This window comes from Lagopus muta, chromosome 1, assembly GCF_023343835.1.
Source record: "Lagopus muta isolate bLagMut1 chromosome 1, bLagMut1 primary, whole genome shotgun sequence".
Lineage (NCBI taxonomy): Eukaryota > Metazoa > Chordata > Aves > Galliformes > Phasianidae > Lagopus > Lagopus muta.
Window position 1 is genome coordinate 97,710,133 of NC_064433.1, and position 16,885 is coordinate 97,727,017.

At 42.0% G+C, this 16,885-nt stretch overlaps 1 protein-coding gene across 3 annotated transcripts in view; it reads right to left on the reverse strand.

Moving 5' to 3' along the window:
• SAMSN1 (SAM domain, SH3 domain and nuclear localization signals 1) overlaps positions 1–16,885 on the reverse strand; it is an 86,539-nt gene that overhangs the window by 68,887 nt on the left and 767 nt on the right. For 2 of the 3 annotated variants that reach the window (XM_048966592.1, XM_048966610.1), the window contains 2 exons: positions 8,313–8,388; positions 7,339–7,476 (listed from right to left, as the gene is read on the reverse strand). In XM_048966592.1, the coding sequence (XP_048822549.1) occupies positions 7,339–7,476; positions 8,313–8,357 (183 nt within the window). In that variant the 5' untranslated portion in view covers positions 8,358–8,388. Of the gene's footprint in view, positions 1–7,338; positions 7,477–8,312; positions 8,389–16,885 lie in introns of those variants that run through there. The other variant, XM_048966601.1, reaches the window with a different exon arrangement.

Genomic DNA, 16,885 nt, shown 5'->3' on the forward strand with positions numbered 1-16,885 from the left:
AAGGAATGAGTACCTCTGGTGTTTACAAGTAAGCTGAAAAAGCTAGAGCTCCTCTGTTTGTTAGACTTCAGCAGGCAAATAATGACTTCAGGTAACCAGCCCTCTTCTTTCTCCCAGTGGTATCAAATGCCAATTATAAAGTAGGTAATGTAACTGCTTGTGGTTTTGATGACAGTAACTTAGAAAGACTGATAAATTATTTGGCACTTTTCTGATACACAAGGTAGTTGATCATATCACAATTAACAGCTGAAAAATATGTGGACATCTGTGATTTCAATCTGACAGGAAATGTATGAAAATATTTTTAATGTAGAAGATTTTTCTTGTGAAGCTTAACACAGGCCATGAGGTAGAATATGAAGAAATTCAGTTTCCCAGTTAATAACACTGTTGAACACAAACTGTACCCATATGATTCATTATGCACTTTTGGCTACCAGCTGTATCTGAGGAAGGCTTGTTTCAACATTGCTAAACTTAAGATTCGGAAAGAGCTCCGTAAATTTAATTTTTGCTCTCTATTTGAGAAGTCAACTGAAAAACTACTGAGAAAGTACCCCAGAAGTTAACAGTCATGCCCCTGTGAGAATTAAAATCAATAAACAGGTGTGTATAACATGCACAAGCCATTACTACAGGAATCCAGATTGGGAACACCTCAGGCAAAACATTTCATATACTAAATAAGATAAAAAAAGAGTACATGAAAGATTATTCTTTATAAACAATGTGATGGCATGCAGCCAGATGCAAAAATAATCACCACTCAAAAAGGTGTTCAGTGAGTGTATTTTCTGAATTATGTCCTGCACAGCTCCAGTTGCCACAACACCCTGTATTTTCCACGCCTCTGGTGGAACGTCACAACCCAACTATGACTGAGACAAATCACAAGAGACAAGATAACAGCAAGAAAATAACTGCTTTGCTGCAGCAGGAGGAAAAAATTCCACTAGGTCTAACTTCCATCTTCTGAATTGAGGGGAGCAGAACTTGAATGCCTGCTATGTTGTAATACGGAAAAAAGAAAGGGGGAAAATTCTCCCAAGAAAGAGAAGTGTCATGTCAAGCTGCTCCATCCTGAGGAAATATAAGCTCTGTGGAATCTACATGGCCATGGCTCAGCCGATCATTTAAACATACTCTCAAGCCCATACCCATTAGTGATGCACTTAAGTATATGCATTACTGAATAATGATAGATGGTTGAATCAGGGCCTGAGGGAGCCAATAATGCGCTGAATTTATCATGCTATGGGGGCCGCCCTGCAGCATGGAACTAAGTGACGGAATTAAAAATGGGAGAGAAGTACAAATGGGCTCAGTTAATAAGCTTAACGGCTTCATCCAAGGTGTAGGTCTAATAACTCACATGCTAGAAATAGCAGATAAGATTACACATAGTCCTTTGGCCCTAGCAGCATTTTTCCATAGGTCTTACCATTGACACGTCATCACTAATCTTGTTTTCCATTTCTAGAGAGTATTTTATAAATAACCACGTTGATTCTACAGCCTGCACAGTGACACAGCATTGAGCTGTTATTTTTAGTTAAGTGCTGAGCTGAATATTCTCTCAAAACATAAAAAATAAAGCTCACAGCCAGTCTTACGGGGCTTCTTGTTAATATTTAGTGAGCCAACAGATTGCTTCCCACTTACCCTTGCTTTTATTGATGATGAATTTAAATTTACGATGAATAAATATGCCATCACTAAAATATCTCCCTTAGGAAAACAGAAATATATTATTAGAGATAGCAGAAACAAAGCGCTGGATTCTTCTATTCAATGCTGTTTATATCTTCGTGGTCTAGGCAATACCACAGAAACAGCTCTGAGTAATATAAGAACAACTTTCTTCATTTTTTTTTCAGATTGATATCTAGCATCTTCTAATCCTACACTCGCAACTTATCTGCTTCTCTAGGCTGGCTCAATGAAAATAAAGCTGCATTGGACAGGTTGTTTACTTGTATAGGGTTTAAAATTTATGAAGTTTCACTTCATATAAAGGTAAAGGAAAGTTGCTGAATCAGAAAACAGAGCAAAATAGGAAAAAAAGTAAGAAATAAAAAGCATGAGGTCACTGCATCTTTAATTCTTAGTCTTACACACTGTAATTAACCTAGTGCTGAGCACAGTGTTATGGATCTGACTCTCCCATACCTTGGCAAGATAAAGAACAAGTCACGGTAGTTATCTGTTGCAAAGTACACATTCTGTCCACCAACCAAAGGACAATTCTATTCTTCACTTTATCTAAATCCAGTTCCTAGCAGATAAGCAAGGGACAAAGAAATAGCATAGCTGCCATTAGTTGGTCAGCTGGCTTGACGTCATACAGAAAGAGAAACATTCTGAATGGATGTAGAAGCTGAATGTCACGTATTCATTAGAAGAACAGCATGCTTCAGTGCTGTTGTATACCACAGCCCTAGCCAAAAAAGCTAGATCTTACATATCTGAAATACTGGAAGCACACTAGGATCAGGTCACAGCCATATTTCACAACCATGATTAAAAACACTTAGGTGAAATGGTGTAGAAGTGGCTCATTTTTCTAGTAACGAGGTCACAACCAGATAATGGAGACAAACCTATCACACAAGAAAGCATCTCCAACTTCTACCAACAAAACTGTAACTCAGGCACATCCCACAGCCCAGGCTCACAGATCTGTGCTGATGTGATGAGGCCTCTTGAGATCTCTACTCTACTTGAGCGCTACTATGCTCTCAAAACCAAACCATTGCACAAAGCATCGAGACGATAATCCAGAAGAGAGCATGCACAGAGTAAGTTGGGTCCGGGAAGAATAAGTTATTTCCATTCCTTTAGGATTCAAAAAACACATGCAACAATTCCCCAGCCATTTTCCTGTTCCACTTGCTCAGATGCTCTCTCCACACAAGTCCCATTCACAAATCTGCTTCGCATCACTGCAACACCGTAGGCCCAACAGACATATAGGTACGTGGTAACTAAACCACAGCACACAAGGGTAAAGCCTGGCATAATTTGTGCTGGCAGAAGTCTCTCTTCCTTTAATAATGAACATTCTGGTTTCTTGTTATTCTTTCTTTTTATTCTGTCCCGAGACTGCATCATATGTCACTATTTTGCAAAGTTAGAGACAGTAATTACAAATAAAGGAGGCACCGTTAAGCAGAAGAAAAGAAAAAGATTATTAAATGAAATAAAATAAATTATTTAATGAAATAAATGAGATTATGAAATGTAATATTATCCCTATTATTCTTGCTACTTAGGAAGAAAAAAAATACAGAAGACAATTTCCTTCATGTTTGCTGAATGATTTTTTAATCAAATGTAATGGTTATCCCACAAAAGTTTTACAAAATTTATTAATGTTCACAAAATTCATACAACTCACTCATTAAAAATGTGTTTTCGTTAATAAAAAGGACAGCTAAAGAAACTAGCTGGACAAACACAGAAACTAGGTGATTAGGTACAGGGATGAGATATCACAGAATCACAGGGGTTGGAAGGGACCTCCTGAGATCATCGAGTCCAACCCCCCTGCCAAAGCAGGTTCCCTACAGCAGGTCGCACAGGTAGTCATCCAGGCAGGTCTTGAACATCTCCAGAGAAGGAGACTCCACCACCTCCCTGGGCAGCCTGTTCCAGTGCTCCGTCACCTCACTGTAAAGAAGTTCTTGCGCATGTTTGTGCAGAACTTCCTATGCTGCAGTTTCTGGCCGTTTCCCCTTGTCCTGTCTCCACTCACCACTGAAAAGAGTCCGGCCTCGCCATTCTGCCCCCCACACCTTAGATATTTATAGACCTGGATCAGGTCCCCTCTCAGTCTTCTTTTCTCAAGGCTGAACAGACCCAGTTCACTCAGCCTTTCTTCATAGGAGAGATGCTCCAGGCCCTTCACCATCTTTGTGGCCCTCCGCTGGACTCTTTCCAAGAGATCCCTGTCTTTTTTGTACTGGGGAGCCCAGAACTGGACGCAGTACTCCAGATGAGGTCTTACCAGGGCAGAGTAGAGGGGGAGGATCACCTCCCTCGACCTGCTGGCCACGCTCTTTTTAATGCACCCCAGTAAGCCATTGGCCTTTTTGGCCACAAGGGCACACTGCTGGCTCATGGCCAACCTGTCGTCCACCAGAACACTCAAGTCCCTCTCTGCAGAGCTCCTTTCCAGCAGGTCATCCCCAGCCTGTACCAGTGCATGCAATTATTCCTCCCCAGATGCAAGACTCTACACTTGCTTTTGTTAAACCTCATCCGGTTTTTTTCTGCCCAGCTCTCCAGCCTGTCCAGGTCTTGCTGAATGGCAGCACAGCCTTCAGGCGTGTCAGCCAATCCTCCCAACTTCGTATCATCAGCAAACTTGCTGAGGGTGGCCACTATCCCCTCATCAAGGTCATTGATGAAGATGTTGAACAAAACCGGATCCAGTACCAACCCTTGAGGAACACCGCTGGTTACAGGCCTCTAACCGGATTCTGCATCACCAATGACGACCCTCTGTGCTCTGCCAGTTCTTAACCCACCTCACTGTCCACTCATCTATCCCACATCACCTCAGCTTTGTTATAAGGATGTCGTGGGAGACAGTATCAAATGCCTTGCTGAAATCAAGACTACGTCCACTGCTCTCCCCCCCAACCACCCAGCCAGTGACAACATTGTAGAAGGCTAAGAGGCTGGTCAAGCATGACCCATGCTGACTACTCCTGATGACCTCCTTTTCTTCCAGTTGTCTGGAGATGGCATCCAGCACAAGCTGTCCTTTCCAGGGACAGAGGTGAGGCTGACTGGCCTGTAATTACCTGGATCTTCCTTCTTGCCCTTTTTCAAGACCAGAGTGACATTGGCTACCCTCCAGTCTTCAGGCACCGCCCCCATTCTCCAAGACCTCTCAAAGATGACAGAGAGCAGTTCAGCAACCACCTCTGCCAGCTCCCTCAGCACCCATGGATGCATCCCATTGGGTCCCATGGATTTATGAACATTGGTGTTGCCTAGGTGCTCTCGGACTGTCTCTTTCCTGACTAAAGGGAAGTCTTCCATTCCCTAGACCCTAGACTGACCTCCAGGGCGTGGGAAACCTAAGAGAACCTTTTCACTGAAGATGGAAGAAAGCATTCAGTATCTCCACTTCCTCAGCATCCCCCGTTACCAGAACACCCCCCTCACTTAGTAGGGGAGCCACACTCTCCCTAGCCTTCCTTTTACTGTTAACATACTTAAAAAAGCCTTTTTTATTATCCTTTATCACCTTTGCCAGATTCAATTCCAGGTGGGCTTTAGCCTTCCTCGTTGCATCCCTGCAGGCCCTGACAACATTTCTATATTCTTCCCAAGTGGTCAGACCCTTTTTCCACATCTCATGGACCTTCTTCTTCCCTTTTAGTTTGTGCATGAGCTCCTTGCTCATCCACACAGATCTCCTGCCACCCTTTCCTGATTTCTTGCTCATAGGGATGCACTGATCCTGAGCTTGGAAGAAGAGCTGTTTAAATGCTGTCCAGCTTTCACAGGCCTCCTTATCTTCTAACACCCTAGCCCACGGGATAGTTCCAAATATGTATAGCTCCTAAAGTTCAGTGTAGCAATCCTACTTTTTGCTTTGCTTCTTCCACTCAAGATCTTGAACTCCACCCTCTCATGGTCACTACAACCCAAGCTGCCCCTGACCATTACTTCCTTGACAAGCCCTTCCTTATTAGTGAGAATAAGGTCCAGCAACACCCTCCCCTCGTCAGTTCCTCCACTACCTGCATCAGAAAGTTGTCTTCAACACATTGTAGGAACTGTCTGGACCATGTGTGCCTGGCCATATTGCTTCCAATATATTGCATCCAGCAAATATCTGGATAATTGAAGTCCCCATAAGCACCAGCGCCTGGGATCATGATGATACTTTCAGTTGCTTATGGAAGGCCTCATCAACCTCCTCCTCCTGATCAGGGGGCCTGTAGTACACACCCACAACAGTGTCATCCATACCAGCCCGCCCCTTGATTCTCACCACAAGCTCTCCACTGCTACACCACTCTCCCCCAACTGGAGTTCAATACATTCTAGCTGCACTCTCACACAAAGAGCAACTCCACCACCCCGCCTTGCCAGCCAATCTTTCCTAAAAAGCACATAGCCCTCCATGACAACATTCCAGTCACACAAGTCACATGTCCCACCATGTCTCTGTGACTGCAATGAGATCATAGCCATGTGACTGCACACAGATCTCCAACTCTTCCTGTTTATTTCCCATACAGTGCGCATTAGTTTACAGGCACTTTAGGGAAGCAGCATTCCCCTGGCCCCTCTCCATCCCTTTGAACTCCACCCTCATCACCCATCAAGCTCTGTTTTGAGCCTTGAACTACCCACTCAACCCAGCAGCCCTCATTTTGTCTTTGTCTTTGTCCCTGTCCCCCTTCTTACCTAGTTTAAACACTTTTCAGTTAGTCCCACCAGTTCCTGGGCTAGGATCCTTTTACCCCTTGCAGACAGGTGAGTTCCATCTGCAGCCATCATGCCAGGTGCTGAGTAAATTGCCCCATGGTCAAAAAAACCAAAATTCTTGTGTCTGCACCAACCTCTAAGCCATTTATTGATGAGGAGGGCTTTTTTTTATCCTCTCAGTATCCTTCCCTGCCACTGAAGGGATAGAAGAGAAAACCACTGCGTGCCTGCTCCATCAAGTACCCTCCTCAGTCCCTTGAAGTCATTTTTGATAGCCCTCAGGCTTCTCTCAGCAGCATCATCACTGCCGACCTGAACTACCGATACGTGAGAGTAATCAGATGGGAGAATAAGACCAGAAAACTTTCTAGAGATATCCTTGACCCATGCCCTAGGGAGGCAGCACACTACCCTATGGGTGGAGTCAGGCCAACATATTGGGCCCTCAGTTCCTTGTAGAAGGGAGTCACTTATGACTATCACCCTCCTTTGTTTACTGGAGGAGGCAGTCTTCAAGCATGGAGCCGACCACCTCTCCTTAGAAAAGCTTGGAGGCCATCCCTCCACCTGATTCTCAGCCACCTCACCCTCTAGTTTCAGGGCTTCAAACCTATTACATAGAGGCACCTGAGGAACCAAAGTAGGTTGGGATGGATGCTGCCTGCATCACTGAATTAGGACCTGCTGCCATTCCTCCTCTCTTCTCAAGTTGGCTCTCTCGGTTTGACCATGGCTGAATGCTGGCTATAAAAAGCTTAAATATTTCAAACTAAATCCAAGCCAGCTGAACACACATGCATTTGGATACACAGTAATTTTTTTTTTCTTTTTTCTTTTTTTTTTTTTCAAAGTACACTTCATTCTTTACAATTGCAGTTTACTTACCAAAGACATAGACCTATCAGGCAGTCCACAGTTTGCACGTGTGCTCACTGGAGTGCTGGGCTGGCTGGAAGTACTGGTTGTATCGTTGGGTTCTTGACGTTCGGGGACAGGCTCATACAAGCTGTCCATTGAACCCTCCTAAAATAAATTGAAATAGTCTTATAAAGATGAATACTTGTAAATCCACTTAAAAACAAACAAAAACATTCATTTTGTGTGATTTGTAAAATGTAAAGACTGATTTTCCTCCATTATCTTTCAAAAAACTTAATTTCCTCTGTCTGTAAAAAACATATAATGCAATTGAAATTAATGTGATATATTATATAAAAACATTTATTCTATGTACTATACTCTAGTACAGAAGATAAATAGAGATGCACATTCAAAACTAGGCTGCTGATACATAATGTATCAGCAAAGCTGGCCACACTCCTTTTAATGCACTCCGGAATCCCATTGGCCTTCTTGGCCACCAAGGCACAGCTGGCTCACGGTCAACCTGTCATCCACCAGGACCTCCAGGTCCTTCTGCACAGAGCTCCTCTCCAGCAGATCATGCCTCAACCTGTACTGCTACTTGTGGTTATTCTTTCCCAGGTGCAAGACTCTACTCTTGATTTTGTTAAACCCCATCTGATTTTTTACTGCCCAGCTCTGCAGCCTGTCCAGGTCTTGCTGAATGGTAGCACAGCCTTCTGGCATGACAGCCACTCCTCCCAGCTTCGTATTGTCAGTATATTTGCTGAGGGTGAACACTATCCCCTCATCAAGGTTGACAGTGAAGACACTGAAGAAGACTGCACCCAGCACCAACCCCTGGGGAGCACTTCTAGTCACAGGTGTCCAACCAGACTCTGCACTGCTGACCATCACACTCTGAACTTGGCCAGTCAGACAGTTCTCAATCCACTCATCTACTCATCTATCCCATGCTTTATCAGCTTTGTTAGGATGAATAAAAGATACAGCACTTGATCCTGTAACGAGGACTGCAATTCAGATGGCTTCAAGAACATCACTGATTTGGTGGGACTGCTTTCTAAATTTCTAAAATATCAAATAAAAACACAGGAACCAATTAGAAGAACAGAGGAGTCATACATTTCCTGTTTATTCAAACAGCAAAATGTACTTTGTACTTTTTCTAGTTGGACCTACAGAGCAGCTTCTGGGAGACCACTGACATGGCAGAGCATTGCCTGTGCACACAGCTACTCCCTTACAGAAGCTGTGCAATTGAAATAAAAGAGCATTTGCAAGAAATTGTGTCAGACTGAGAAGAGATTGCTATTTTCTTCTGTTAATGTTGCACAGAAAATGATTTCCACTCCCATCTGTAGAACCCAAGGGACACCACGGAGTCCAGAAGGGAGAGATTCAGGGGACCAAACAGGGAAGGGAAAGCAAGGTCTGGACAAGGAGTGATCCCCTTCAGGTACAGTTTTATTTGCTCCTTGACTCAAGTGAAAATACCCATGGCTCTGTGCAGGACCAGCAACAAGGGCAGGTCAGCAACGCCTGCTCTGGCTGCTGCACCAGATGGGCCCATAAGCACTGCAGTGATGTCACCATGATGACACATGGGCACCATGGTGATTTTTGAGCCTCTCCCCCTGTAACCCCTTGACAGTTCTGTGGGATTTCACTTGCTAGCTGGCAGGGCAAAGGGTAGTTCCCTGTAGTTCCCTGCAGAACTGGCTGCAAGCACAAACCACATACTAAGAACAGTAGACACTGAAAGGGAGCTGTCTACAGTAGGAACTTCCGGTTCTGATCCAGAGGGTCTGGCTGCGTTCCCAGGCTCTCCTTCTGATCTTCTGGGTCAGGATAGAGGAACAGCCTGGGCATCAAAAATGGATGAAAAGGATGCCCTAACTTATCCTCATCAGGAGGAAATCAAATGTATAGCTCATGCTTCTTACAAGGAGAGCACATGCAGAGGCACTATTATCTCTGCAGCTCTCACTTTTCCTGAGAAACTCTGGGTACTGATTGAAAGTCACCAATTTAAGAGCATTTGGTGGGGTCAGAATGGAAGCTGCATTGTAACTGACCAAGAAATGTTTCAGATTGAAGTACTGGGAAAGAAAGGATCTTTGAGAGTGTTTGGGATGCATGAAAAACTTTATTCATCAGCTCAATGTGTACAGATTCACAAAAGCTCAGCGTGACTCCAAAAGATCTCCCTTGCTTCCTGAGTTTCTGGCAGAGGAAGAGGCATTTGTGACTCACAGGAATGTACATCAGCTGCTCCACACACTAACCAACTCTCATAATATTCTCCTGGAAGAGATGGGGGGGGAGTGTCTAATAAAATAAGCCTTGGTAACAGAGGAGATGAGGATGACAGTAAACATTCTGATCCTAATTTCTTCCTCTGGCTGTTTGCAGGAATTTTAGAAGTAGCATTGCTGACTACTAGAAATGTGGGAAAAATATATTTGGGGTTTATCCAGCGAGTCTGAGCCCATAGAACAGAAAGATAAATAAATGAGGGTATGAAGAGTATGTTACTTCAACATAAAGTCTGTTACTTCAACATATCTTGCTTTAATCAGCCTAAGTTTAAAATGACAGACATTTTAATATCCATGTTTGTCTTTAGCAATTAAAAGCTGAAGTTTCTGTATCTCGCTGTCTTTCAAATCACAGCTCTTCTCCTTTGTATTTTCAGTTACTTTGGTACTACAACCCATACTTCAGAAAAGATCACCCAGAGCTGCTGGAACTCTGCAAGCACAGAGTTGCCCAAAAGAGAAGAGCTGTGGCTGCCCCCAACCCACAGGAAGAGCTGAACGAGGGGCCTCCAAGGAGCAGCCCAGATGCCCAGCCCATGGAGGGAACGGCTGCTGGGCCAGAGAAGAGCCTGCTGACAGCAGATCCACAAGCAGGCACACAGACAGTGCCACCCATGGGGCCTCCTCCAGCCAAGCAATTGAAGAAAGCTCCTACCCAAGCTCAAACAGGCAGTGCTGCAACTCCACCAGAGCCTGCTGCTGCACCAGAGAGGGAAGAGTGCCAGCCTCTGGCCCCCTCCCTGCTGCCACTTAGCAGCAGCCCCATCTTGGGTGCGGTTTCAACTCCTCCATCTTACAACACTCTGCCCTTCAAGGCACCGACTTTTACACCTCACTCAGTGTGGCAGGCATTTGCCCAGCCCCCACAGGAATCTGAGCTGCAGGATCCTGGGGCTGCCGTGCATTATTTCAGCCAGTGTTTTGCCATGGCCGTGTTGGCAGCAACATCAGCTAACTGTGGGGCCTGGGCAGTCCCACACTGCCCAACATGCACCTGCAGCTCCCATGAAGCAGCCCCGCATTGCCCAACATGCACCTGTGGCTCTGACAGAGCAGATGCAGAAGAGCAGCACCCATTTATAGGTTTATAACTTCATACTTCACAGACAGGTATTTCTGGAAATAGGAGGTTAGAATAATAAAATAATAGAATAATAAAAATTCTTGCCACGTCCTTTTCATTTACTCATTCAGGTGAAAGATCACGTTTTCATTTTGTCTTCAAAAAGAAACAGAAACAATTGTTCTCTAACATCAAATTAACAGTTTTCTGTAACAGTGAAGCTCTAGACCCTTAGCCATAGAGAGTAAAAGATTGGATGATGCTTGCATGCTGCATGTACAGAGAATGCTCTTCTTATTGACTTCTGAGGGAAAATAGAGACTAATTAAACAGCAGCATTTTAATTACTGAAGACTCAGAAAGAGAATGCCACCTTCGTAGTACGACTGCTCACAAGATACTGCTCCACGCTGTCAGGCAACAGTAACTCTTGGTTTAATTTCTGGGCTAACATTTACCAAGGGTCTGAGAAAACAAGTGCTTTGTGGAGGCCTTCTCTGGAAAATCAGAGAACACTGTTCAGAAGACCTGGGAAGATATTTGGCCTTTCTTGTTACAGAAAGATTATAACAGATATAAATTTGGCAACTCTCTTATATTTTTAAATCTCACTTATTTAACAACCTAAACCCTATGTGTTGTACCAAGAAAGCAGTGCAAGAAATAACCAACTAAAGAAAGCATAAGGCAGCATTGCCACAGACTGACTGCTGCCCTAGATTGTGCACATCCACGTAGTGAGCAGGAAAGCTGAAAGCTGGCCAGGCTTTTGGGGAGTTAGTTTATAGAGCAGATCATTTCTTTCGTCAAGTACACCACTGGATCAGCACTGCCTTGGTGACCAAATGTTTGGCAAGAGAGAATTTGAGTGGAAGAGAAGTGAAATGCAGAGGTGAAACAAGAAGATAGATTTCTTAATTTCACCCTTCTTTGGATGATCTACAGTAGTTTTACATCCTTCTTATATTTTCAACTTGGATACAAATTATAAAACACCACACATGTGAATCAAGTCATTAAAATTATTTTAGCACAGCTTTTAAGAAAGAATTTATTACTATATTTTTGATAGATATGTGAAAATACAGTAAATGAGGCAGCTGTTGGAAGCATACAAAATGTATTAGCATCATCCAATATAGTCACTTTTATAGATCTGCTGATCACGTGAATAAACAGATGTGGAGGGGAAAAAAGAGTTCTGATGATTTCATTAGAAAAGGGCATATTTTTGTCTCCGGCAATCTCAGTATAAGAAGGTAACTGCACTGAATGAAACTTACTTTGTTTTCAAAGTAGTTTCAAGTCTTAAATGTATCAACATCTAGAAAAATATTTCACTGCTTTTACCTGCACTGTTACACTCACTGAAAATACCACTGTCTTGTGGTCGGTGAAAATGGCATTACCTGTAATTCTCAAATATGCTGGCATACATCCTCAATGAAAGTACTGCTTCCAAAATATATTGAACATTTGCATTTCAGATCTAATATCAAGGAAACGAACAATATGGGATTCCAATCTCTGCACAAAACAACCAATATTGTAAAGCGTTAACGTTATATATGCACACTATATAATTTCCAGATCTTTAAAAGTTACTTAGATATTCACAAATGTCTTTTAGATAACACATGTACTATTTTCCTTAAATTACAGACTTACACATTACTTCAGAAAGAAATTCTACCATACAAAAAAAGTATGCCAGTTTGGATACATATTTAAGTCATAGCATCTTCAGCCAAGCTTTGGGTTCTTTTTTTGTTTTCTTTTGTTTTGTTCTTGTTGTTTGTTTCATTTTCTATTTATTTTTGTGAGTTTTTTTTTTAAATCTTTACCTCCTTTATTCCATAAATTAATCTGTACAGTGTGAATATACAATTACTTTTCCTGTAAGGGACATCCTTATTTCATTCTGTCTTGCACCCATTCACCATCTTCAGATCATCTCCATGTGAGATGTGGGATTGAAAAAACTGAAGGTATTGAAAAAGTGAGGACATAAGAAAGAAAGTGTGTGAGTGGAGCATACCAGCAAGAACAAGTGTTCATAAGGAATAATGCAAGGGAAAGTTAATGCTCAAGAAAGAATGCATGCAGGAAAAATCCAGAGGTTGGTGGCCCAGCCTGTGGCAGCGGGGTTGGAACTTGATGATCCTTGGGATCACTTCCAACCCAAGCCATCCATGATTCTATGAGAAGGTAAAGAAGAGGAAGAAGAGAGAAAGAGCAAGGGAGAGAAAAGCAGAGAGAGAAAGAGTGTGAGATATGAGCAGTGACTGGGAAGTGCTTGAGAAAAGGCAAAAGGAAGAAACGGGATGAGAGAGAAAGCTTCTATGAGAAAGGGTGAGCACAGTGGTGCAAGAAAAGGTGTAATCCTGTGAGAACACATGAGTGTGTGAGATTGAGAGCATGCGCGTGAGAAACAGCAAGTACATGGGAGGGAGAGTGACAGCATGAGAAAGCATGAGAAAGAGGGTGCAAAAAAAAAAAAGGGTGAGGACATGGAAAGGAGCAAGGCTGCAATAAGGGGGAGCACTCAAGAGCACTCAAGAAAGTGAGTAAAAACACGCAAATGTGGCCAAGAGAGAGCAAGATAACAAGCATGTGAGAAGAGTGTGTGTATGCAAGAGAAAGCATGTGAGAAAAGCATATGAGAAAGCACGTGAGAAAAGCATGCAAGAAAGATTATGCAGGAAAGAGTGAGGAGACAAAAGGAAGAGATGGCATCGGTAAGAAAGCAAACACAAGGGCACTAGAAAGAGCATTGTTATACATGGGGCTGTACAAGTTCATGTGGGAGAGAAATTGAGAGAGGGAAAGCTAGATGGTGAGGAGCTGGGCAGAGTTAGCAAGGGCCTCCAAGAAAGGGACTGTAGGACTGCCCTTTGCCCCCAAAATTAATGAGAGAAAATTATTTACAGATTTGAGCTCATGCAGACTTGGAATTTATTCAACTCTTCAGTAGTTCTGAGCACATTAAACAGCACAAGGCAACGCGAGAGATAACAGGAAAAAAACAGCTCAATTCTGTAGTGCCTGCTATTTTTCCTTTATGGCAGAAAAGATCTTAATTCAGAGCTAGAGGAAAATAATTGTCTGCATTTCTTTACTTTGCATGTTATTTGTATCATCGTGTGCAGAGACTGCATGGATCATAAGGCGCAGAGAATAACAGCTGTTTTAGTTTATAACTTTAAATATAATACATTTTCTACTGAGTTGTCAGCACATCTTTCAATCAGCTATCAAAATAAAACACATAACTAGTTCTATGCTACTGAAAATCACTAAGACTATTAGACTTTCATTCAGTACTTTATGATTCACTAGCAAAACTGGTAGTTAGAAAGCTACCGTATGGAAGAGAAGTAGACAAAAGTAAGGAAACCTATTTGGCTTACACCAAATTGGTGCTCAACTTGAATATCTGATTCGAGTCCATGTAATTTAGGAGTGTTGTTTACTTTCCCTAGCTCCCTTCTTTTGTAGGTTTCTGACATATTTGATGTTGGCAGCACTTCAGCATTGGAAATTCTTCCCTGTTTTCATCACTTCCATTGCTAGTAATACTGTTCCCCGTTAAAGGAGGTTGTAATTATCCTTTAAATATCACCATCTATAAGAAGGGGTTTTTTTTGTTCCTCACATATCCACTTTCTGGATATGGAAACTTTCCTGAAATTCAGTTTTTCTTTGAACCAGAAACATATCTGGATGTACCTCTCTTAGCAATGATTAAAGACTTGATACGAGAAAGTATTATATGAAGCATATCTACCTTAATTGAAGGATTATAATAATATCTTTCTCAGATTTGTAGGATGCTGTAATTTAGTAGACAAGGTATCAAAACAGATAATTTGGAGACATAACATCTTGCAGTTGATACAAAAGCACTACTTGATTTGGGCACCTCTCTATATAATGTCCAGAAACAAACAATATTGTTCTGATTTAATCATTTGACATGCTAAGCACCCTATGGTGTAAAAGACACTACAAATTTGGAGTCTAAGGTTGATATTTAAACATAATATGTCTACAAAAACAGAGACAGTTATACTTTAGACTGTTCCATAAAATGGAAAAGGGACATAAGGTTTTGAAGGAAAATTTAATTTTTCGGCAGATTTCCTTAGACTAAGTTAAGGAATCCAGTGCAAAGTTGATCTCAATTTACAAGCCAAATCACTCTGAAATTGTCAGGACAAGATGTACTGCTGAGGAAACAACCCATGCTGGAGCACCACCAACAAAAACAACAATGATAATAATAAGAAGATCTGGAGATCATTGGACTCCCACAGCAACAGGCAGGGATAATTTCTATCTGCTAGGGCAGAGCACCATCCAGGCTGACCAACTGCTTACAGCCACCTTGTGAATCTTCACTGTATTCTTCAGCCTCCTTGACATCACTTGCAGGACTGGCCTGTCACACTGGGTTTCTGATGTGAAAAATCTCTCTCAGAGGTTTTTACAGATCCAAAAGCAAATCCAAAGAAAGTCAAACCTGACTGTATAAACCGATCTTGTTCCTCTAATTACCACTTATTCCACCACTTCGAATCTGCCAAAAGCTGCTTCTACCATACCTTTAAACAAAACATTCTTGGCATTCCCTAAGATTATAGCTTACTTTATGCTCAGTAAGGGAGAAAATTATTGTTCAACCTATAAAACAATGTCTTTAAAATAAGTATTCATGTGTACATGCACACACACAAGCACACACTCACTGCAGGCAGTAATCTCCATCTATGTGAGGAAAACATTCATGAGATACCATTTTTGCAAAACTCTTTCTGTTCCATTTGCCAGCAGTCAGAGAATCTCTTCTGTGGTTTCAGGTTCAATATTTATTCCAGGTATTCACTTGGTATAAATCAGAAGTGATTTCAATTGATTGGTGTCCATTTACATCTGCAAAAGAGTTGGCTCCTCTAGCGTCTTTTAAACCTAATTATTTTGTTATTATGTGTTATTTTTAACTTGCCTTTCTCGAAGAGAAAAATATCTTATCTTGATTGCTAGCTCAACCCTGTGCTGCCAGCTTTTTCACAGCCACAGACTGACATGGTAAAAGTAGCCAGTGTGTACGTACTTGGGTCACTAGCTCATTTCCAAGCTAGACAATCTGATTACAGACAGCAATTGCATGCTTTTGTTGCATGCACAGGGAGGAGTACACGGGGCTCTGATTTTTATGAAATATAGATCCATGCTAGTGACTTCTGAATTATCTTTAGATCTCGATAACTTGTAAGATGTTTTGCCAGCTGCTCCAGAGATTACCGCAACGGACAGAATGGCTCCCATGGAAAGCTTGTAAAGAAGGGAGGTTATCTTCTTAGCAGCAATCTTTAAACAGAACTAATTATTTCATTACAGAAACTATCATGACAGTAGCTTTCACTTGTCTGAACCATCCATAATTACTGCACTCAGCATGTCACTCACAGAAACTTTAGTTGCTGCCCAACCTATAGAACAGGGAAACTGTGACCCGAGTTGCTCTCGCCCACACTTGCTCTATCCCACATTGTATCTATAAGCTGATTTCTCAGCTGATACGGCGAGCAATACATACTTAAAAAATGAACTATGCAGAAAGCAAGAAGCTGCCCCAATGGAACAATAAAAATTTAATAGAATAATTCTGACCCAAAGAACTGCAGAAATGATTGTTTTCAAGCTGTTCCAGACTGTACCAAAAAGCTAACTTTGAACAAAGTCACAGACTCATTAAACTGTGATCAAATGTATCCCTGAATTCACATGGCATTATTTTTTATGAAGGGACACATCACAGAATCTCAGTATATCACTGCACTTTAAGTACTCCAAAACAGTTTTTAATCCTTATGATCTGGAGAGCACCCATATTCTGCACTTAGATAGCATTAGCAACCAGTAACAATGGTACACGAAACGGTTCCTTTATTTGAATTTGTATCAGTGTGGTTGTAATACTTTTATTTTTCTTTTTAAACACATGGGGAAGATACACTAAACATCTGTACAACAGATAAGAAAAGGGGCCAAAAGATCTCCTTTGCTGTATAAATACAGCAAATACACTCACCTAATTACCACTACTAATACTGAGCATTGGTACTGGCAGATGGTTAAGCTCTGAAAACAGAAACAGTTTCTGAGGATTTCCTATCCTCAT